Source organism: Lampetra planeri, chromosome 35 (genome assembly GCF_965212315.1).
Source record: "Lampetra planeri chromosome 35, kcLamPlan1.2.h2, whole genome shotgun sequence".
Taxonomy (NCBI): domain Eukaryota; kingdom Metazoa; phylum Chordata; class Hyperoartia; order Petromyzontiformes; family Petromyzontidae; genus Lampetra; species Lampetra planeri.
In genome coordinates, this window is record NC_136141.1 from 10557308 (window position 1) to 10579210 (window position 21903).

Below are 21903 nucleotides of genomic sequence, written 5' to 3' on the forward strand. Positions count from 1 at the left end.
CACCACTCACCATCCTCCCCCACAGCCACCATCCCCCACCATCACCACTCACCATCCTCCCCCACAGCCACCATCCCCCACCATCACCACTCACCACCCCCCACCATCACCACTCACCATCCTCCCCCACAGTAACCATACCCCACCATCACCCCCATAGCCACCATCACCATCCTCCTACACGGCAACTATAAACACTTCCCCACCATCCTCCATCACCATCCTCCCCCACAGCCACCATCTCCCATCACTTTCCTCCCACCAGCGTCATCTTCCCACGCGACCACCACCCTACCTCAACAACATCACCATCCACCATCAACCTAACATCGCCATCATCATCCGTGTACAGTAATTAGTTTCTCCGTGTTACCACGCGACTATAGAAGTTGTAATTACCCTCCCACCACCACCAGCATTCTCCAACCGCGAGCAACAACAACAGCAGCAAAGACAAAGAACCCCCGTGCAGCCTTAACCGACTGTTGGGGCAAGTGCTGTTAGCGAGTAGCACCTATGAAGGCTGGACAACAACACCGCCACCACCAACCACACACAACCACCATCCCTCCCAACACAACCACCACCACCATCCCCCAGTCTCCCAAGAACAACAACACCACCACCACTTATTATCCTCCCACCACCACAATCCCCTCCACCCCCTCCCCCACGCCTCCTCCTCCTCCTTAGCCGCGGGCAGCAGCAGCAGCAGCCAGCAGCTTCCCCGTGACGCGAGCTCCATCCACCCAGCCCCCCCCCAGCCCCCCCCCCAGCCCAGACGCCCCCCCCCCCCGCTGCCCCCCGCCCGCTCTCGCGGTGCGCAGCGATCTTCGCCTCCTCCGCCGGACAACTTGCAGCGCGCGTCTCAGACGACCCCAAGGGGAGCTGCTCCCGCCCGGGCACGAGTCGTCGCGGGGTCCCCGCGCTGCGCAGGCGATTGGAGGTCCTCCCGCAGCTGCTGCTGCTGCCGCTGCCGCTGTTGTTGTCGGCGAGCGCCTATTAAGGGCCACACGCGTTGGTGGCGGCGCCGCTGCTGCTGTGGCCCTCCTCCTCCTCCCCCAGCTCACAGCAGCAGCAGCATCATCAGCAACAGCATCAGTGTTGGTGCCAAGCGGTGGAGTCGAGTGCGGAGCGACCCCCCGACGTGCCCGGCTGGCCACGCAGGGCGCGGAGAAAAGTTGGACGCGCAGGCGGAGCAGGGCGAGGGGGACCTCTGATGCCGGTGTCCGTGTTGGATTCTGGTGTCTGACATTCTCTCTCCGCTGCTGGCTTCGAGCCATCGTGGTCGTCAGCGATGGATCTGCTGCTGCTGCTGCTGGGCTCCGCGTGGCTCTGCGCCGAGGCGGCTCCCGTCTCCGACGAGCCGTGCTCGTGGACGGGCAGGTGAGCATCGCAATCCGCAGTGGTGGTGGTGGTGATGATGGTGGTGATGATGGTGGTGATGATGATGATGGTGGTGGTGATGGTGGTGGTGATGATGCCGTGTGGAGGAATGGCAGCCGCTGCGCAGTTCGGCTCGCACACACGCGTCGATAGCCAGCCGAGAGTTCGGGGAAGACGCCCCTCGCACTCGCTGTGGTGGTGGTGATGATGATGGTGGTGATGATGGTCATGGTGATGATGATGGTGATGATGGTCATGGTGGTGATGATGATGGTCATGGTGATGATGATGATAATGATAGTCATGATGATGGTGGTGATGATGATGGTCATGGTGGTGATGATGATGGTCATGATGGTGATGATGGTCGTGGTGATGATGGTGGTGGTGGTGATGGTGGTGTAGCATGGAGAGGCATAGCAGCGCCAGAGTGTATTCACAGCGCCAAGTCGTGGTTTATGCAGTCGGAGAGCTGCGGAGTGAATCTCAGAGCTGTAACGAGTCGGCAGCGGAGAGTTGTCCACTGTGAGATGGGCCCTCCTCGTGTGAAGCTGCTCACACACATTGAGGCTCCGTGTTGGGTGCGTGGGGCATCCGCTGCCTCTGCGTGATCATGGTGTTGATGGTGTTGATGGTGATGGTGTTGTTCTGACTCTTGGGCGACTTGCGTCTCTGACCGTGGGGATATCGATGGATGACATCTAAACTAAACTACTAAACTAATTAATAGTTTACCACGTAAGGCCAACTGAGCTACGTGGTTCTTTATCAGACGCGACTTTGGCCACGAGTGAGAGCTCTGCGAAGTGGCTCCTCTTCATCGCCGCGTGAACATTTTTGGCAGCCGAAGCGTCTAAAGGCGCGACGTTGTTTCTGAATGACGACCCGAACAGCAACAATCGACGCGACGACGGGAAGAGAGACACCGCGAGCTGCAAATGAACATCAGGCGAGGTGGTTAACACATCGCCACCGTTCTGTGCCCGGGGTGCGTTTGTGACGACTTAGCTCGGCTGGGTCCTAGCGCATCACACCCATAGCACGAGGTACGGGGAGACGGGGAGAGGGAGAGACGTGAGGATGCAGACAGACACGGGGAGACAGACACGGGGAGAGAGAGACGTGGAGACACAGGGAGGAGGGATGGAGAGACACGTCGAGAGAGACACGGTCACAGAGAGACACGAGGAGGATGAGGTTCCTGTGGGGGGCGGTGGCTGGGACCCCCGTTTAAGGCCCCCGCCGTGGACGGGAGTCCGAATCTCTTCTTCATTTGTGCCGGAGGAACCCGATGTTCCGTCAAGCTCCACGGACGTGCGGTAGTTCTCGCAGATCTTCCCAATCGCGACGACCCGGGCCGGCGTCGGGGGGGGTCGGGGGGCATCCGCGGGGCGTCTCCGATCGCCACCAAAACCCCGTCTCGCCCGCGGGTCCGGGACGCCGCCGCCGCTATTTGGGCGCAGAGTTGTTGAGTTGTGAGTTCATGGGACGGAGGGCGAGTCACGGTTCGCAGCCGTCCTGTTCACTTCGCCAACGACAGGGTTTGCAGTTCACTTAATTCCGATACGTGTCGTGTGTGTGTGAGCGAGTGTGTGGGTGTGTGTGTTCACGTATTTGTGTGTGGGTGTACGTGTTGTGTTGTGTGTGTGCACGTGTTGTGGGTAGCGGTAGTGTAGCGGTTAGCGCGCTGCGCTACGAACCCGGCGGCCCGAGTTCGATTCCCGCTCACGGCCACCACCAGTGACGATTATCTGAACCGGTCCTGGGCGTCCCTAGGTCGACTCAGCATCAAATGAGTACCTGGTGCGGTATGTAAACATCAAAGGCGGTCGGGCGTGGTGCTGGTCACCCATCCCCTCGTGTGCCGTTCCGGCCTTCATAGGTGCTCGCTAACAGCACTTGCCCCTACAGTCCGTTAAGGGGCCGTCCATAAATAACGTCACGCGATTTTAGACCCCCCCTCGTCACACGGCGTACAAAAAGTCAGACCCCCCCTCAAATATGACGTCACAAAGCTCTGCCCCCCCCAAACCATATTTCCATTTTGAAAATAAAACATGCTTCAAATCGCTTTAAACTATTGCCATTGTAGTGATGTGGCGCTGCACTCTGATGTAGGAGAAAACATTTATTGAAAAGTCTATTTAATTAAGTAGAACGTGTTGTCTATATTTATTTAAAGTTGCGCATTTTGATGTGACGTCACATTTCTCAACCCCCCCCCCACTCGTCACACATCGTCACAAATGTCTGACCCCCCCCCCAGGTGCGTGACGTCATTTAGGGACGGCCCCTAAGGATATACGGGGGATCTGTGTCTTTGTATTGGTATGTGTATATGCGTATATTTATAACTATTTGTATGTATGGGAATGCGTGTGTTTACATTGTTTTTGTATACTATATATGGGAATGTGTAATTTATGGTTATGCGTGTATATGAATCAAGTTTGTGTGTATATATGTATGGGTATGTGTGTGTGAATGGGTACATGTGCTTGCATGTGTATGGGGAACGGTGGCATAGTGGTTAGCGCTACAAACCCGGGCGACCAGAGTTTGATTCCCGCTCACGCCAGTGGCGATTACCTAAACCGGTTCTGCGCCTCCCCTAGGTCGACTCGGCCTCGAATGAGTACCTGGTGTGATGTGTAAACATTGTCACCGGGGAAACAAAGGCGGTCGGGCGTGGTGCTGGCCACCCACCCCCTTGTGCGTTGTTCCGGCCTTCATAGAAGTGCTACTCGCTAACAGCACTTTCCCCTACAGTCTGTGAAGGCTACACGGGGGATCTTTGTCTCGAGTGTGCGTGAGAGATCTAGGAGGGCGACTTTGTCTACTGCTGTGCCTTCTGTACTCGGGCCGGCCACCTTCTGCTGTCATTTCAAAGATTAATTGGAGCTTACAAACATAACAATAATTAACTGTTTTATTGTATGACTCTTTGTCAGGAAGCGGCCTGCATTCGGGTTTTTATTTTAAAATGTTTTAAACCATTTACTGATGAGTGTTCATGATACGTGTGGGAGGAAACCGGAGCGCCCAGAGAAAACCCAGGCGCATGAGGGGGCAACGCTCGATCCCCGTACAGATGGAAACCGATGGAAAAATAGTCCGCTTGCTGTACCACCTTCTCCTGGCGAGCCAGGGCACGGCACCTCCTCGACGCGCAGGGGAACGGAGTTTCGCAACCGCCGTGCGGTGATCCACCAACCCTCGCTGCCGCCTCCACAGTGCTGCATGACTACAGGCCTCCTGCGGAGCCACCCACACAACACAATGGCAACTTTGTCTCTCTGCCTTTGTACCCAAACTCTCATCGTAATCCTCACGAATTAAGACGCCCTCAAGCGAATTGTAGCCCGGAGTACGTTTCCGATTTGAGGCTCCTGGCACGATCCCCCCCCGTCCCTACCGAGCGTAACGTCACTTTCCTCTCCCCGCATCTTATCGCTCAATTTGCATTCCACTTTGTTGCAATGCCACAGCATCAAGTCCTGTAAATGAGGAGAAACCCACGACACTGTCACAGAACGATCAGAACAGTGCGGGAAAAACCCCACGAGATTCGAACGTGTTCAGGAATGCATTCAACAACAACAACCATCAACAGTTCCCGAAGAGCTGCATCGTGGAGAAAATCGACGCCGTGGGGCGGGAGGAAGAGGCGGCACTTGTGGAGCTCTGCACAGCGAGCGTTGCGCCCCACCCCCCCGTTGCCAGAGGTTGGCCACGGAAGTGGCCGTCGCAGACCTACGTCTGAGGGTCGCTTTGTGCCCTGCAGAGAGCGTTGGCTGGCATGGGCGCTCCTCAATCATCACCCCCCCCGCCCCCTTTGTCAAATGCCCACCGCCTCCCCCCCCTTCTCTTCATAGCCCCCTCCTGAGCCCCCTCTGGCCCATGAGCCTCAGTGGTGCAGCGGCTGCACGGACTTGAGCCGAATTCAGCGCCGAGCCAAATGTCACGCGATGGGACGCCTCCGCGTGGTCGCCATTGGTGCCTGAGCTCAGACACAAACTGGCGACGACGCCGCCGCTGATTCTGTTGCTGCGTTGGCATTGGCAGCGGTGCACGGGCACAAATAACAACAACAACTGGACACGTTCACCAATGAACGACACCGCGTGCATGCATGCGTGGACTTTAAAGGAAAGCGAAGACAACCGGTGACGATTTGCGCTATGACCCTTCCTCGTGGCACTGTGTTTGAGAAGTAGATTTAATTAGTAGTTTAATTAGTAGGTTTCGATAATTAAATATAGGTTTAATTGCGGGAAGCTGAATCTCAGATTTGAACCGAGTGAGAACTCAGAAGTGTCAGCTCTGTGTAGATGGCCCCTGAGCCACTGGTAACCACCTCATCGCCTCCGGTGACCCCATCGCCACCGGTGACCTCATCACCACTCATTCTGCGATGGGTCCCAGCCCTCCTGTTCTCCACGTAGCGTGCACATCGCCTCGCTGCGTGGAGCAGGCAGGGGGTGCCTTGGCCTCCCCCCTGGTGGCCAGAGCTACGAGTTTGACAACCACCATGAGATTTGTTTTCAACAATAGTGTACAAGAACTTATTTAAAACGGAGCGCCACGACGGAGTTGAATGTTCAAGACCGTGAGCGTAACGATCTCATTACATAAGAGGAGCTGCGATATATAATAGCCTACGGTGTGACCGTGCAAGACAAATCAAATATTGGGGCCCCCATCTGACTGATTGCTACACACCCTGAGCTGATAATGTAGTCATTACGCCACTGGTTGTAAGACATGATAACTTCAATGCAGTTCTACAGGAACTAGTGGTTTCCTGCGCGAGGCCGAGAGCAGCTTGCGCAGAGCACGGGGTATGCGAGTTGTCGTCGTGTTTCCGCCCTGCGCTGCGATGAGTTTTTCTCGGCAACTCGGAGATTGGAGCCCCTCGACCTGTGCAGCGGGAGGCCTCGTGGAGTGCGCAACCAGTGACGCGGCGCTCGAGTGTGCAGGTGGTGCAGCTGCTGCACCACTGGGGTCCCTGTGCCAGAGGGGGCCCAGTGGGCTACGAAGAGGGGGCGGGTGGTGGGCATTTGACAAGGGGGGGGGGAGGGGGGGGTGATGATTGAAGAGCGCCAATCCCAGCCCATTCCTCGATGAGTTTTTTTATTGCTTTGCAATTGTGAGGAAACCGGAGACCCCAGAGAGCGCCCAGAGGGCAGCAGGGGGACAGCGCCTAGAATCCACGCGGACGAGTCGGGTGGCGGCGGCTGCTGCCCGTAACCCAGTGCCGTGGAGGCAACAGCGAGGGTTGGTGGCTCGCCGTACGCCGTAACGCTCTGACCCGCCCCGACTGGACATCCGTGAAAAAGAGCTTGATAGCTCATCGGATTCCTCCAGTGTAAATAAATATTCTCATTTTCGATTCTGAAGTGCTGTGAAACGCCCCTTCCTGTGGGCATCAAGGGAGGTGCCGTACCCCAGCTCACCAGGAGAAGCCAGTACAGCAAGTGTGGCGTCTACCTGTCCCTTCTATATGTGATGGAGTGTTTCCCCCTCGCATGCGTGGATATTCACCGGGTGCTCCGGTTTCCTCCCACATGTAAACACGGAGTTATTGGCTGACAACTAATTTATGCATGGAGGGCCGCAGAGCTTGGGCAATTGGCTGTCGCCTTTTGCTTGCCCGTGGTTCCTCGTGTCTCCGAGTCGTTCTCTCTCTGCGAGAGTGACGACTGTGTGGCCGCACGCCACAAGTTGAGATTACTATTTATAATGATGAATCAAGAGTGGCTGTCCGGAGTGTGGCCCATGCTCTCGGCAGTGTCGGTTAGGGGACCCGACTCGGTGTGTTTACATTCTGTGCCACGTGTCCCCACCCCCGCCCGCACCCTGACATCAAAAGACGAAGATCTCCCCGTGTAACCTGAACAGACTGTTGGGGCAAGTGCTGTTAGCGAGCAGCACCCGTGAAGGCCGGCACGGCACTTCCGATAATGACGATGTCGCCTTGTAGACGTGCCCACGCCGGCGACTCCTGCCGACGATCGGTCCGAGCAAACCTCGGCCCGAGGGATTCGAACTCGTCGACCCTGTGGTCCGGAGCGGGGCCGCCGCTCCCCCGCTCCGCCGAGGTTTCGGGGGAGGCGTCAGCTCGGCGCTCCGGCCCGAGCCCCCGCGTGACCCCGCTCTCCTCCGCCGTCTCTCCTCCGCCGTGTTTACCAATATCCCCCCATTCAGATGCAAATGTGGGCAGTGACGCGTCGCCCGGCTCCTTTCACTGGCCGCCCTTTCTCCCCCGAAACCGCGCAACCCGCACTTTCCCACCGAGCACCGCACGGCTCCTGCATTAATTACGTCTCATAAAGGAGCGCTCACAAGAGCCCTTCGTTTCTCTTTACCCTTCGCCACCCCCCCCTACCCCCTCCGTGCCCCCCCCCCCCCACCATCATTCGACGGCCGCGGTCGCATCCCCGTGAGAACGGATTCGCAATCGCGACCCCTGGTTTAGGGAATGTTGGTGACGAGGACCATGCGTGGACTGGGCCACATGGTGTCGATTTTTTTAAACTTTTCTTTTTTTACTTTTGACGACACCCCCCGTGCTCACTCCCCGATGAAGCTCAGGCTCAGGTTTGAGCAGCGAAACATCACCGTGTGCGTACTCTCCGATGGCGAATTCGCGACCGCGAAGAGCCTCCAGCCGCCGCCCGCTGAGGAGAGGAGCTTCGTCGGTCGGAATTTCGATGAAGCCGTGGGGCACGCCAAGCACCACCACCGTCCCGCCGGGCGGCGGAGGGTTCACCACGCGACTCTTGGGTCTATCGCCACGGTGTGGCCCCAACGCTGGAAAATAAACGTGGACCATTGATGTTTTTTTTTTACACCAAGAATTTAGTGTTCTAAGTTATGGAATTGGCTCAAACACGCCAAGTGCAGGGGGGGCCCTCTAAGACGAGCCTTGAGACTCGGTAAAAGGCGTTTTCTTGAATAGCATAACTGGCATTACAGCTCAGCCCAGAAGAAGGCCCCGTCGCCCGAGTTTATAGTCTGCCTGCGACTACGGTGGTGCTGCAGCGATAGTGCAGGCGGTGCCACTGCACTGGGACACAATCGCGTCTGTCCCGGTGCAGTTGCACCGCCTTCACACCCAGAGGGGTCCCAGGCTGTGGGGTACAAAGAGGTGGGGGAAACTCTCGGGGAGGGGGGGGGGGGCATTAAATTCCCCGCACCAGGACCCACGCCCCCCGGTCACCCTGCGCAACTCTCCTGCCGCGTCGATCCGCGCCTCTTGTTGTAGGGCAGCGTCAGCGGTGAACGTGGCTCAATGTGGGGGGGTGGTGGGGGGGCAGTGCATAACCTGTTGAATAATGGACGGCATCCACGTGTGTGTGTGTGTGCTATGGGGAGCAGTGGTGCACCGGTTAGCGCGCTGCGCTACGAACGCGCCGACCTGAGTTTGATTGCCGCTCACGGCCAACACCGGTGACGATTATTTGAACTGATCCTGGGCCTCCCCTAGGTCGACTCAGCCTCAAATGAATACCTGGTGCGGCATGTAAAATCATCGCCACTGGGGAGACAAAGGTGGTCGGGCGTGGCACTGGCCACCCACCCCCTCGTGAGCCGTGCAGGCATTCATATGCGCTCACTAAACACAGTCTGTTAAGGCTACACGGGGGATCTTTGTCTTTTGTGTGTGTTGCGCAGCGGGCTCTCCCAGAATCCGCGCTCCGTCTCGCAGATCTACCTGCGCTGCACCCAGGGCTCCGTCGACTGGCTCTACCCGCAGGGAGCCCTGCAGATCCAGCTGCCCGTGCTCCCGCCGCCTTCCCCAGCGGCGACTGCGCCGGCGACGCTGCCGGGCGACCCGGGCGCCGGCGAGGCGTCGCTGTGCGTGCGGGCGGCGCGAGGCTCCCGCGGCGCCAGCGTGTTCGCCGAGCAGCCCTGGGGCCTGGAGCTGCTGCTGGCGGAGGCGGAGGCCCCGGGGAGGGTGCGCTGCACGCCGCTGCCCCTGGGCCGGATCTACGTGCAGGCGGCGCCGCAGACCGACATCAGCCGCCACGTCGCGCGCTTCCGCTTCGAGCTGCGCGCCGCCGGAGACACCAACGGCGTGGACGCCGGGCGCGGTGAGCAGCGGTGGAGGGTGGGGGGGTGGTGGGGGAGCGGAGCGGGGGCGGAGCGGGGGTGGGGTGGTGGGGGGGTGGTGGGGGGGTGGTGGGGGTCCCACGTGTGTCCTGGGGAGCGGGAGAGTTGGGACGAAGGCACGGCTCGTCCGAATACCGGTCTCCCCCACGCTTCACCGACACGGTGCAGGTCGGCAGGGTCGTTGGGTCTCAGCCGTTGGGCCCAATCGTGATGACCAAAACTATTAAAACTAATCTTGAACTATTTTTATTTGACCAGGTAAGGCCCACTGAGCTACACAGCTTTTTTTCAGAAGCGGCCTGGCCACAAATGATAGCTCAACTAAGTGGCTTTTTCCTCGTGTGGACATTTATTGCAGCCAAACATTCTAAACGCGCGATGTTGTTTCTAAATGTGGAGAGACAAAAACACCTGGAGAATAGGCAGAGAAAAATCCACGCGACCACGGGGAGAGAGACACCGCGAACTCCAAATATACAGCAGCAGGCGTCAGGGTTTAGGTCGAACCCAAGACCTCTGGTATACCAGGGGCGAGGTAGTTAACATCTCCTAGCCACCTCCAGACGGGCACTGCCACCTCCTGGCTGCGCATCCCAAACCCTGCACCTACAACACCTGGCACGCCTCAGTGGTCACTCAGAGAGCGAGTCACCAGGCCCCCCGCCTGCTTGGCCTTCGCCCATCCAGGGATCATGTGGACATCTATAGCAGACAAATACTTTCAACGTGTTTCTAAATGTAGAGGTAAAAACCTGAGGACCCAGAGAAAAATCCACACGACCATAAGGAGAACATGCAGACTCCAAATATACAGGCATCAGGGTTGGGATGGAACCCATGACCTCCTGTATACCAGGCGAGGTAGTTTACATTTCCTAGCCACCGTGATCATGATGACAGAGAGAGACGCAAACAAATATACAGCAGGCATTATCAGGGTCGGAATTGAACTCGCGACCTCCTGTATACCAGGCGAGGTGGTTATCTCGCCACCGTGGTGCCCATTCCACCCGATACCATCACGTTTCGGAGGTTGAGTCGAGTGCGATTGCTACCTGGATCGGAGACTGCCGGGGAATGTCGCAGCTCTTTGTCGGCATTGGCTGAGAGGTGACCAGAAGGTGACAGTCCACCGAGGAATGACTCAACTCTCCCTTCATACCAGTGAGTGTCACCTCCTCGTATTAGCGCTCGAGTTTGTCTCCAAGTTCTCGGGTTTCCTCCCACAAAAAACCAAACAGATATTATTATGAATTATGAACAGATGTCGCCATCGCTCACGATCCCGCGACATATGTATGCATTTTGAACTTCTTTCGCGCCGTACTTAGCCAACCGTGCTAATCGGAGGTACTGTGCCAAAATCCGTCCTACTCCCTGCACGGGCGCCGATCTCGTCGCTCCGTCGCCCCCCCCGGTCCCGTCCATGGGCCAACAAAAAGCCCCTCCAGCCGTGGTGTTTCTCCCTCCCAAGCCCCACTTACTTTCCATTAACAGCCGTGACAAAGATGTCACGGCTGTTATTACCGCCCTTTAATTGTGCCCCATCATTTTCTAATTTTGGATTTAGGTCATTCGCGCTCTGCTGCACTCAGCCCCGCGACGCCTCGCAGCCTCTGCACAAAAACGGAAGCTGCTGCTCGGCTCCCGCGTTAGTGGTGAACCTCCGCCGTTTTTGAATCGTCGTTTTATCCAGGTCGGCGCGATACCGACGTGCAACATCGACCGGCTTGCCCCCGTTGCACGACGGAGAGCGCACATCCTCCAGACGTGGGATTTTTACCGAATAAATATACTCGCGCTCAGGAAGCAACGAATACATTCGGTGAGACCGCTCGTGAGCGCCAAAGCATCTCCCCGGGACGGCGACATCACCTGGCCCCGAGCGAGAATCGGCAACGCCTCTGGGTTTTCGGCCGCTCGAGTGGCCTCGATGGCAGTGCTCCACCCCTTCCCCCCCCCACTCACGATGCCAACGGCCTCCCTCAGCCTCGCACTGCCCCAGCAAAGTTATTTCTGAAGTTATAAAGCACCCGCAAAACGAGATCGCATCACCGCGATCCTCCGATCCCTCCACCGGCCCCCAATCCAATCAACTTCAAAGATCGCAGCACTCGCTAGATTTCGATACCCTCCAAGGACTGGTCCCAGCCGACCTCGCCCCTCCCATCTCACTCCGTACACTCTCCTCCCTCTCCCCTCCCACTCTACTTCCCTCCACGCATTATCGGCTCCAGCAACTAAGATCACACCATAAGTTGAATTGGACATGCTTTACCACGCTGCCAGCGATACGTTCACAGCATGGCCAAGCTTTCAGTCTCGGCGCTGCCACGGTCTCGCCACGAGCCACACCGCCGCCTCCACCGCATCAACAGCAACAACAACAGCAACAACAACAGCAACAACAACAGCAACAACAACAGCAACAAAATCTCGTCGCATTTGCATAGACAGTACGGCAGCACTCGGGTGGGTGGGGACGCGGCCGCAGTGTGGCTCCCGTGGCGGCTGCCCTGGCGGCTGCCCTCCGCGGACACCAAACGTGTCCCGCCCGTGACGTCGCCACGTGTACGCCGTGGTGGGGGGGGGGGAACGGCGCCTCGCCTCACAGTCACGAGGGTGCACATTTCAAATCCCGTTGGAGGCGAGGGTCTCAACGACGAGAGCAATGTCGCCGCGGGCCATCGCCGAGCGACGTCACCTTCTCTGACCGACGCCCGCCGTTCGCCCACCGTCGCTCGTCCTTCTGTCAGCTCGTTGGCCCACGCCAGCAGCCCGCGGCCATCACTCGCCGCAGCTCTCTCCCCCGGTACATAAACTGGTTTTTCCCCACTTTCCCACCACCAACCCCCCTTAGTCCCCTCCGCTCATCAGTAATGCCTCTAAAGCTGTCGCCGATGGCGCACGACACACGGCTCCGCTGCCTCGGAGGTGAAAAACACCGATTCAGGTCTGCCGCAATAAATCCTCGCAGTGATCCAGCGCAAGTGACAGTTGCGACGTTTTGTCTCTGAAAGCCAGTGGGGGGGCGGGGGGTGAAACAGATAGAAGAAGAGGGCGCTTATTTTTCACCGCCTCCCGACGTCTCGGGTGAAACGGGCTGAGGTTATTAGCGTGTCGCTCACGAGAAGTCAAAATGTTTTGAGGATGGCACAATGGAGACCCCCGGACACCTTTCGTAGCATCGTCACCGCACGGCCCCCCCCCCTCCTCCGACGGCTCCTCCGGGGCTTGAGCCGGGGCCTCGCAAATAATCGGCGAGTCAAACGCGGCTCCGGCGGCGGCGTTGACAGCGGAGCCGAAGCGCTCCCAGACAATCGCGGGCAATCGCCGTTTTAACTCGGATTATTATTTTTTCGCACGCACTGACACACACTGCGCTTTTACGAATGCCTTCGTGAAGACCGTGTAACCCATATCTGCTAATGGAAAGTATTTGCGTGCTGGCTGTTGAATATTTCGCTGCCAGCGTGGTGCACAGCACCGCCTCCAAACCGTCGCTGGGATTCCAATGTTGCTTTTGCGCTGGCACGAGAGCGGCTCTCTGAGCGAACGAAATATTGCGTCGATTAAAAAGAGAAGGGAGCGACACCCCCCCCCCCCTCGCGAACGCTCGCACGCCTCCGATGCAGCGATCTCTGCCCTAACTAAGGGGGAATTGTTCTTTTTTTCCTGCCGTGTATTTTGCAGACGAGTGCCGGCCCTGCACGGACGCCGAGATCCTGCGGTCGGCTTGCAGCAGCGACTTTGGTGAGCGCATCCCCCGCCACCCCCCCCCGCCCGCCCTCGCCACCCCCCCCCCGCACCACCACTCTCACGATCCGCCACGAGCGTCGCTCAAAATATTTTCTGTCCAGCACGCGATAAATTATTGTATCCTTTTATTAAAATAAGACAAAAAATCCACGTTCCTATGATGGTAAAAAGTAATGATAATGTCTTGATAGCATCGGTGTACATCGTAATGTAGCGATGATGTAATTATTTTTCTCGTGAAGTGTTATTTTATTTGTGTAGGCCATATCTTAAATCAGGCTTTTTAACCCTTTCCCATTCCGAAACGTCTGCAAGTCGCAGGGCGGGGTCCCGTTCACCGCAGACAACTGTAGCGACACGACCACAGCACTCTACGATAGCTAGCGCCAAACTGTGCCACATGCCCTCCCGCACGGCCTTGTGGGAGCCTCGGTACCAATTAAGTTATTTTATTTGGTGTTTAATTGCCAAGTGGGGCAGCCACGATGGCGAGTTGTTAACTACTTCACCTGGTATACAGGAGGTCACGTGGATTTTTCTCTGGATCCTCCAGTTATTCCTTCCACATTTAGAAACATGAGTTTCGAGTCAAGGAGCATTAACCATCACATTCACTCCGGTCATCCTCGCAGCACCTAACAAAGACGGTCACTGCATCGCGCGCTTTTAGGTCCGCTTCTGCGGCCATCTGGAATGCCCTTCCTACCGATATTAGGGACCCACTGGAGCTATACACTTTTAAATCCAGATTGAAAACGAACTTCTTTAGAACTACTTTTTGTGTTTAGTTAGTTGTCCTTCCCCCGCACCTACTATTAGCACGGTTGGCTACGTACGGTGCGAAATAAGTTAAACATACGTACAGATTATTTGGCTGCTGCTATACATTTTCACATCATAAGCCACTCCGCTGAGCTATCATCTGTGGCTAGGTCGCTTCTAAAAAAGAGCTAAGTATGGCATCAGTGGGCCTTATTTGGTCAAATAAAGAACATCGTTTTGTTTATAATCGCAAGTCACCATCCTGCGTTCTCACCTGTGGTCTCCCTCGGTGAGGTTCTTTATTGGCCTAACCCCTGCTGTAGGGAGCGGGGGGGGGATTTGTGGCAAGAGCCTCTTGATTGCTCCCCGAAGCGCCACTACGACCCCCTCCCCCCTCCCGACCTTTAAAGGTCACGGCGATGCGCGCCGAACGTGTGGGAAAGTGCCGGCCGCTCGTCCGCCGTCGCTCCGGGACTGGTGGGGGGAGGTGGGGGGGGAGTTCGTTCCTCTCTCTCTCGCGCGCTCACATGCTCCAAAACGCACGAGCAAGTGAGGAATTACACTGGACAGACCGACAGCAACCTTGGCGCTTCAAAAAACGCGCTTCGAAAAACGCGCTTCAAAAAACACGTTTCACAGGGGCCAAATCGATGCGTTTTGAGTCGAGCGCAACGGTAGGGTGGGGTGGGGGGGTTAACCCTTTGAAAGTATTTAGCACTCGGCGGCCCGATAAGCACAAGCCGTTCAGATCGGTGAAATAATTCGAGGCACTAAAAATAACTCGGCGGTGGGGGGCCGGTAATAGAGAGAGCTTTCAGCGCAGTTAAGTGTGAACGATTGCCGCGCTGTTTTCACTGCTGACAATAATTTGCCCGCGGGGGGGGGGGGGAGAGAACCGTCTCCCATCCCGCGCCGCCGAAACTATTCTCGGGCCCCAAACGAGAGGAGGTGATGACAGTGAGGAGTAGAAGGGGGGGGCGTGCATTGTGGTGGATCGGGCACGGAGCCTGTTGACTCTCGGGGAGCATGCTGTCCGCAGTGTTGGCTGCGTTCTTCCCCCCTGGGGCCCAACACCTGGGCCTCGCCCCTCTAATTTGCTGGGGTTTTGTTTTGCTTGCTCGACATGTCATCAGTCATTTTCTATGTTTTCTTCTTCTTTGAGATATGTATTTTTAAACTCCCTTTTAGAAAGGACCAAAAAAACTGTTTTGAACTATTATCTGTCGGGTTGAGATGTGAGTAAGAGAGCAGACGTCACTTATTCCAAAAATATAATTAACACCTTCAGTGGGGAGCCTCTGCGTGGGCCACACGGGAGCTGCGTTGACGATGGCAACGACGATGACGACGACGATGACGATGACACGTTGAGTAATGAACGGGGTTGTTTAGAGTTCACCACCCCCTCCCCCTAGCAGTGAATTGAATTGTCCAGATTCAGGGCCGCGGTTTGATTTGAGAAAAAAATATCTGTTTAGCAGCGTAATGAACGTAGCCTCTCTCGTGGCTGTGCAAGGGTTGCACGAGCCGATTGCACGCGGCAAACGTGAACACAAAATACCCAATATTAACACGCACGTATCATGACCATAAGGATGGATCCTAAAAGATGAATTAATGCGTCATTGAGTGCCTCATCATGTTAATGATCACGATGAAGATTAGTGATTATGATGACGAAGACGGTAGGGGGGATGATGTCATATAGGGAGGACTAGCAGCGGGACGTCACATTAACGCCGCTAAAGTCGTGGTGGTGATGGTGGTGATAGTGGCGATGGTGGTGATGGTGGTGTCGCATGGAGAGGCATAGCAGCGGCAGAGTTTATTCACAGCGCCAAGTCGTGGTTTATGCAGCCGGAGAGCTGCGGAGTGAATCTCAGAGCTGTAACGAGTCGGCAGCGGAGAGTTGTCCACTGTGAGATGGCCCCTCGTGTGAAGCTGCTCACACACATTGGCACTTCGGAGTGTCCGTGAGGCTCTGTGAGGCTCCGTGTTGGGTGCGTGGGCTATCCGCAGCCTCTGTGTGATCATGATGGTGATGACGAAGTTCTGATGATATTCAAGTTATAAAAGAGTTGCTTCTCTGGCTGGAGGGGGGGGGGGTCAAAGGACGAAATTCTGCCTGCAGCATCCATGTGAAGATCACGACGATGACAAGGATTATTAAAGCTGTTAATGACAATTATTTGAACTGTTGATGATGGCTGTCACGGCATTAGCAATGATGACGATGAGGACGATGACGACGGTGGTATTGTCCATCTCGCCGGCAGTGATCGGGGGCCACATCCTGAGCGTGCACCCGGACCGCGACGCCGACGAGGCCGTCATCGCCGTGCGGGTGGCGCGCGTTTACCGGCACCGGGGGGACGTCGACCACCGCCTCCGCCGCCTCCTCCTCCCCCCCCCCGCCGGGGATCTCAGCGTCGGCAACGCGACCGGCGCCCAGGAGCCGCCGCCGCCGCTGCTGCTGGTGCGGACCCCGCTGCGCTGCGGGGCGCGAGCCGGCCGCGGCGAGTTCCTGCTCGCCGGCTCGCTGCACTTCGGCCGGCCGCGGCTCGACTGCGCGCCGCGCCTCCCCGACTTCCGCCGAGCGTACGAACGCGCCGCCGGCGCCGGCCCCTGCGAGATCGACGTCGGCTAGGACCCGCGCCTGCTGCCGCCGTCGCCGTCGTAGCCCCCCTCCTCGCCCTCGTAATCGTCCGCCCCGCGCGTGGGCTTCGGGTTTGTTGAGCGGCCGACCGGAGCGCCTCGCCTCCTCGTCTACTGCTGGGGAGTCGCCCCCGATGGACGCTGCCCGCGCGGAACCGTTGGGCGCTCGCGAGCCGCGGTGCGCGTGCCGCACGTGCCGCACGGCGTGGCGAGCACTCGCCGACTCGCCGTACGGAGTTTGCCATCGACAAAGTTCGCGATGGGTTTTGCGTCTCCTGTGTGTATATATATCCGGGCTACGGCTCCAGCAGTAAACGTGAACGCTTCCCGCAAAGAGACACCGCTTGTAGCGAGGAAGACAGAATAACAGGATTGTGCCATTAATGGGAATGTGGAATTTTCCGCGATTGGCCAGGGACCATCGGTGGACACAAGCGAGCGTCGCCCAATATCCGATTTTACTCGGAGCCTCTCGCTTTATTTTGCATTGTGTACAGTACGGTCAGCATTGGGACTGCCAATCCAACTTCCTTCGTGAACAAAAGCAACTCGCGTCTTCTTGGCATTCAATTAAAACGAGACTGCAAGCTGCTGCTACCGCCGCCGCCAATTATGATTGAGCCACATGCGATGAGCATCGTGCAAACAACTCGGGCCATGGAGAGGGCGCGCCCTGCACGACGGTTTGCGGTCATCGCCAGCTCAGCCCCGAGGTGGAAAGTAGCTCAAAGGAGAGGGCGAATTCGTTGGAGGGCGGTGGGGGGGGGGAGAGAGGGAGGCGGGGGGCCACCCACGGGAGTGGCTGTGGGGAGCGATGGGGTTTTTATAGCGCGCCGAGGGCTCATAGAGAACGCGCTGTGCCCGTGCTCGCAGCTGACATTTTTGAGCGAATGGAAAAAATCGGAATCGAGCGACAACTTTGCCGAGAAGAGCGCGGTGGTTATTGTGTTTTGGCTATTTGTTTTATTTACAGGGGTGACCCGGGCTACGGCGTCTTAAAGTTTCGCAAAACCTGCTCGGCAACATAATGGAGCAATGCATAAAAAGAAAAATGCCGTGAAAGCTTCAACGGCATTAATAACTGACAAACGATAGAGGAGTTTAATGGGGGATCTGAAACATAAAACTCAATAATTGGGCCACGATTTTCAATGGTCTGTCAATCAATGTGCGTTGGTGAATGTTAAAAATGTGGTACAACTCTTGAGAATCGAGGCGGCACCACGGGACTTGTGTCACGAGTGCTGGTGGTGCAGACAATGACGATGATGACAACGATGATAGTAAAACGTTGAGTAATGAACGAGGTCGTAAGAGTTCCCACCCCCCTCCTCCCCCCAGCAGTGAATTTAATTGCCCAGATTCAGGGTCGCGGTTTGATTCGAGAATCAATAATGTGTTTAACAGCGTAATGAACGTAGCCTCTCGAGTGACTGCAAGGGTCGCACGAGCTGATCACACGCAAAAAATATTGAATGCAAAATACCCAACATCAACAGGCACAGTTATACGCATGTATAATGACCATAAGAATCGATTTTGATCCATGAATTAATGCGTCGTTGCGTGCCTAGTCGTGATGACGATGAAGAATAGTGATGATGATGAAGGTGGTAGCGGTGATGATGTTGTATGTAAAGCAGGACGTTACATTAACAAGTCTTTATTAAGAACCAAGGATCCAAACATTCAGCACAGGCAGCAGCATCTATCTTGGCTTCTACCTCAACAGCATTGTGCCTCCCAGCCTCCTCTCCCTCACCTCCTCACCACCCCTCGCCTCGCTTACTTCCTGCCCGTGTCATCTTTCACCATTGTGTTCGTCTGCTGGACGTCTGTGAAAAAGAGCTTTATAGTTCATCGGATTCTTCCAGTATAAATATTCTCTGAACTCTCCCCAGCTCGATCGGAGGAAGAAAAACCTCCTTCCCGCCATCTGCCGCATATGTGTCACTGTGCCGGGCATTCGTGTCAATGATGTCGTTTGGGCGTGAGAAATTATTTAACTTTTTTGCGTAGGTGTCACTTCAGGAGACACGGTGCCACTCCTCTGAGGACGGATTTCCTAATTGTCTCCCAATCCGCCGTGTCCCGATGGTCACACATTTCAACTGCAATCCCTTACGAGCATGTTATTTCATTCAGAACACTGCTTGTGCACTGGCTGCTGGATATGAGTTCGACTTGGCGCTGCGGTGGCGAGATGTTAACTACCTCGCCTGGTATACAGTAGGTTGGGGGTTCGATCCCGACCCTGACGCCTGCTCTATATTTGGAGTTTGCATGTTCTCCCCGTGTTTGCGTCCATTTATCTCTGGGGTCTTCCGGTTTTTCCCTCCACATTTAGAAACATGTGTTCTATAGTATTTGCCTGCTAGAAATGTCCACGTGATAAGCCACTTCATTAGGCTATCATTTGTGGCCAGGTCGCTTCTGAAGAGCTGTATAGCTCAGCGGGCCTTACCTGGTAAAATAAAAATAGTAAAATAGTGAGTGAATCCACGAGGTCTTGTGACACATTTGTTGGTTCATTTGGGGCAGTAATTAATCCACTTGAGCCGGACCAAAGGACACGATGACAGGTCCCATAAATGTGTGTGGGTATGAGAAGTGTGCGCAAACAGGTGTACTGCATGTGCCTACTACAAAAAAAAACATCACCGTGAAATTTCAGAGGTCATGTCACCACTGACCCAAAGAGTCTGTTTGACCGCGTTTTCAGCATGATGGTCGGTACATTGCTGATGGAGGGGGCAAGTTCCAAAAGAGAGATCCAGGGCCCCCAGGGAGTTGGGCCGGGGGGGGGCTGTCTTTTTGTCCCCAGTGAATGAGGGAGCCCCACACGTATTGATAGCCATCGCAATGTCGACGATGGTGACGCCAAGCGCGATGCTGTCAAAAGGACGTTTTGTAATTCAGTATTACCTGAAAACACTGATGCCTGTGAGGGGCACTTTCTCACGTGGGAGAAGCTCACCTGTTGTGTATATATGTGTGTGTACATATGTGTGTGTATATATGTCAGCTTGCAATTATGCTCGGGATGTTGCCACGGTGTGATGGTCAGCACACTGGACTTGCAATCCAGAGGTCGCCGGTTCGACCTCCCAAGCACGACGGTTGAAACAATGGAGCCGTTTCTTAATATCCTCTTGCCTTTGTCCACCCAGCAATGTCCATATGCACCACAGCTAGTCCATCGGCAGGTTGCATGTGCGGTAAAGTGTCGGTACTTCCAAGACGTCTGGCCAGCGTGAAAGAGTAGGCCAAATACCCCGCTAGTGGAGGCCCTTTGATGAGCAATAAAAATTGAAGGGCTGCTGATTCACCCTCAAGCTCCGTGTCACCATCCTCTGTTTTGTCTTATCCTGCACCCTGTATTTCTTCAGCTCAAGCCAGCAAAACGCAGCTGTGCACAAGCACTCGTACGTATCGTAATCACATTCCCCAATTCACAGAGCAACCGACGTTCGGCTTGCATTTGTAAATTGACCAGTAGACTTTGGAGCAGTTTGCAAAGCCCTGGATTTAAAAAAAAAACGCACGTGATAAAAATGTTAATAGAAATGTTTTTGTAAATAAAAGAATGACGACGTTAATGACAACCCCACTCGCGAGCGAGACCGAGAAGAGATCCTTCCAGCATCACTCACGGCAGGGTTCTGGCAACTGGGATCTTTTTCGTGGCCCCTTCCTGCAGGTTATGAACGTGAGAATTGAGTGACATCTGTAAATGTCTTCTGACAGAACGCGAAGGTCTTTATCAGCTGCCCATCTGACCCGTCATCATCATCTGACGTATATCCGCTAATAAGCGAACAAAATAACCACAGTTTTTAATGTCGCGCACTATCGATATCGGTGTTACGCAAGTACTGTATACATTCTTTAAAAATAAGACGTACTTGTATTTTAATATGCTTTTTTTTAACAAAGCTTCTCGTTGAAATAAAACAAACTGATTTGTAATATTTTTTTGCACATGCAGTAAAAGTGTGTGGCGTCACTGATTAAACCGTGTAGGTCTTATCTGGTAGACTTATTTAATTTGCATGCATTACATTTAGACAAGGAGATCGTTTGTTCCTTATGATCGTGGTCTCGAAAAACCAAACAATTGGGCCTTAAGGGAAAACCAGCCAGAGACATGTGATTCCTCCGCATCACTGGAACACGGCCTTTACAAATAAATCGCCGTGCACAGTGCAACGCAAGCACAGCACATGGCATAGTGGCTGGGGGGGGAGGGAGGTGCAGGCTTGAGGGCCGGAGAGGAGGCCGAGGGGCTCGCTGCCTCCTGCCGCACGTGGTGAGCACACTGGGGCCTTCTGCCCACCCAGCAGTCTAAAAAGTGGGGGCACCTCAGGTGAATCCATCGGCAGGTGGCGCGTGGCGGTGTCGAGCTTGGGCACTCCCCGCCGATTCCAAGACATCTGGGCCAGGAGGACATCTCCCCTCGAGTGGAGTCCCCCATAGCCAACAGTGGCAAGAGCAAGCGAAACACAAACTCTCACACTGTTTTTTATTTTTACCAGGTATGGCCCACTGAGGCTATGTAGATATTTTTAAGAAGCGACCAGGCCACAAGTGATTAGCTCAATCGAAGTGGCTTATCGTCATTGTGGAATTTTAGAGCAGCCAAATACTCTGAACGCACAATGTTGATGCGACATGTGGAGGACCCGGACAAAAATCCACGCGACCACAGGGGGAGAGGACACGCAGACTTCGAATATCCAAGCATGGGGGTTGGGATCAAACCCACGACCTATATACCAGGCGAGATATATAACATCTCGCCGTAGGGGTGCCCCAAGCTACTGCAGGACTCCGCCTTTAGCTTCACTTACAGACCCGTTTGTTGGCCCATCACTCCATCGCTCCATCGTGAGCGGTGCTCAATTCAACATTACATACCAGCCCAGTGGTGATCATTCCACATTCCTATGGTGCCAACTTGCTGTGCTTTCGCCACCCGGCGCTCCGCTGGGCATGCGGGTTACATGACCCAGTCAACGCAGCCTTGCCTGCCGGAGGAGCTCACCGATGGGACTTTGTCCAGATCTTGCAAGGATATGTGAGCTCCTCACACAATCCAGCCTGGTTAAACCCAGGATTGATGGTAGGCAAGCCAGCCTAAATGTTTCTAACCAGGGAAGATGTTCCATTAGGGGGGGTCCACGTTTCGCAAGCATAGAGAAGGGAGGGAATGACTGTGGCCGAGAA

At 55.4% G+C, this 21903-nt stretch overlaps 1 protein-coding gene across 1 annotated transcript; it reads left to right on the plus strand.

Moving 5' to 3' along the window:
* The first annotated feature begins 832 nt into the window (after positions 1 to 832).
* On the plus strand, positions 833 to 20664 carry LOC144730389 (meteorin-like). Its single transcript, XM_078611183.1, has 4 exons — positions 833 to 1386; positions 9064 to 9482; positions 13195 to 13254; positions 16299 to 20664. The coding sequence occupies exons 1-4, from the start codon at positions 1298 to 1300 to the stop codon at positions 16667 to 16669; spliced, it is 939 nt and encodes a 312-aa protein (XP_078467309.1). The 5' UTR covers positions 833 to 1297; the 3' UTR covers positions 16670 to 20664.
* The last annotated feature ends 1239 nt before the right edge of the window (positions 20665 to 21903 follow it).

Excerpts from the sequence above, each read along its gene's own strand:
- LOC144730389 (XM_078611183.1), top strand. The coding sequence starts at position 1,298 with ATGGATCTGCTGCTGCTGCTGCTGGGCTCCGCGTGGCTCTGCGCCGAG. Across the intron at positions 1,387-9,063 it reads CCGTGCTCGTGGACGGGCAG|CGGGCTCTCCCAGAATCCGC; the intron begins GTGAGCATCGCA and ends TGTGTTGCGCAG. Across the intron at positions 9,483-13,194 it reads CGGCGTGGACGCCGGGCGCG|ACGAGTGCCGGCCCTGCACG; the intron begins GTGAGCAGCGGT and ends TGTATTTTGCAG.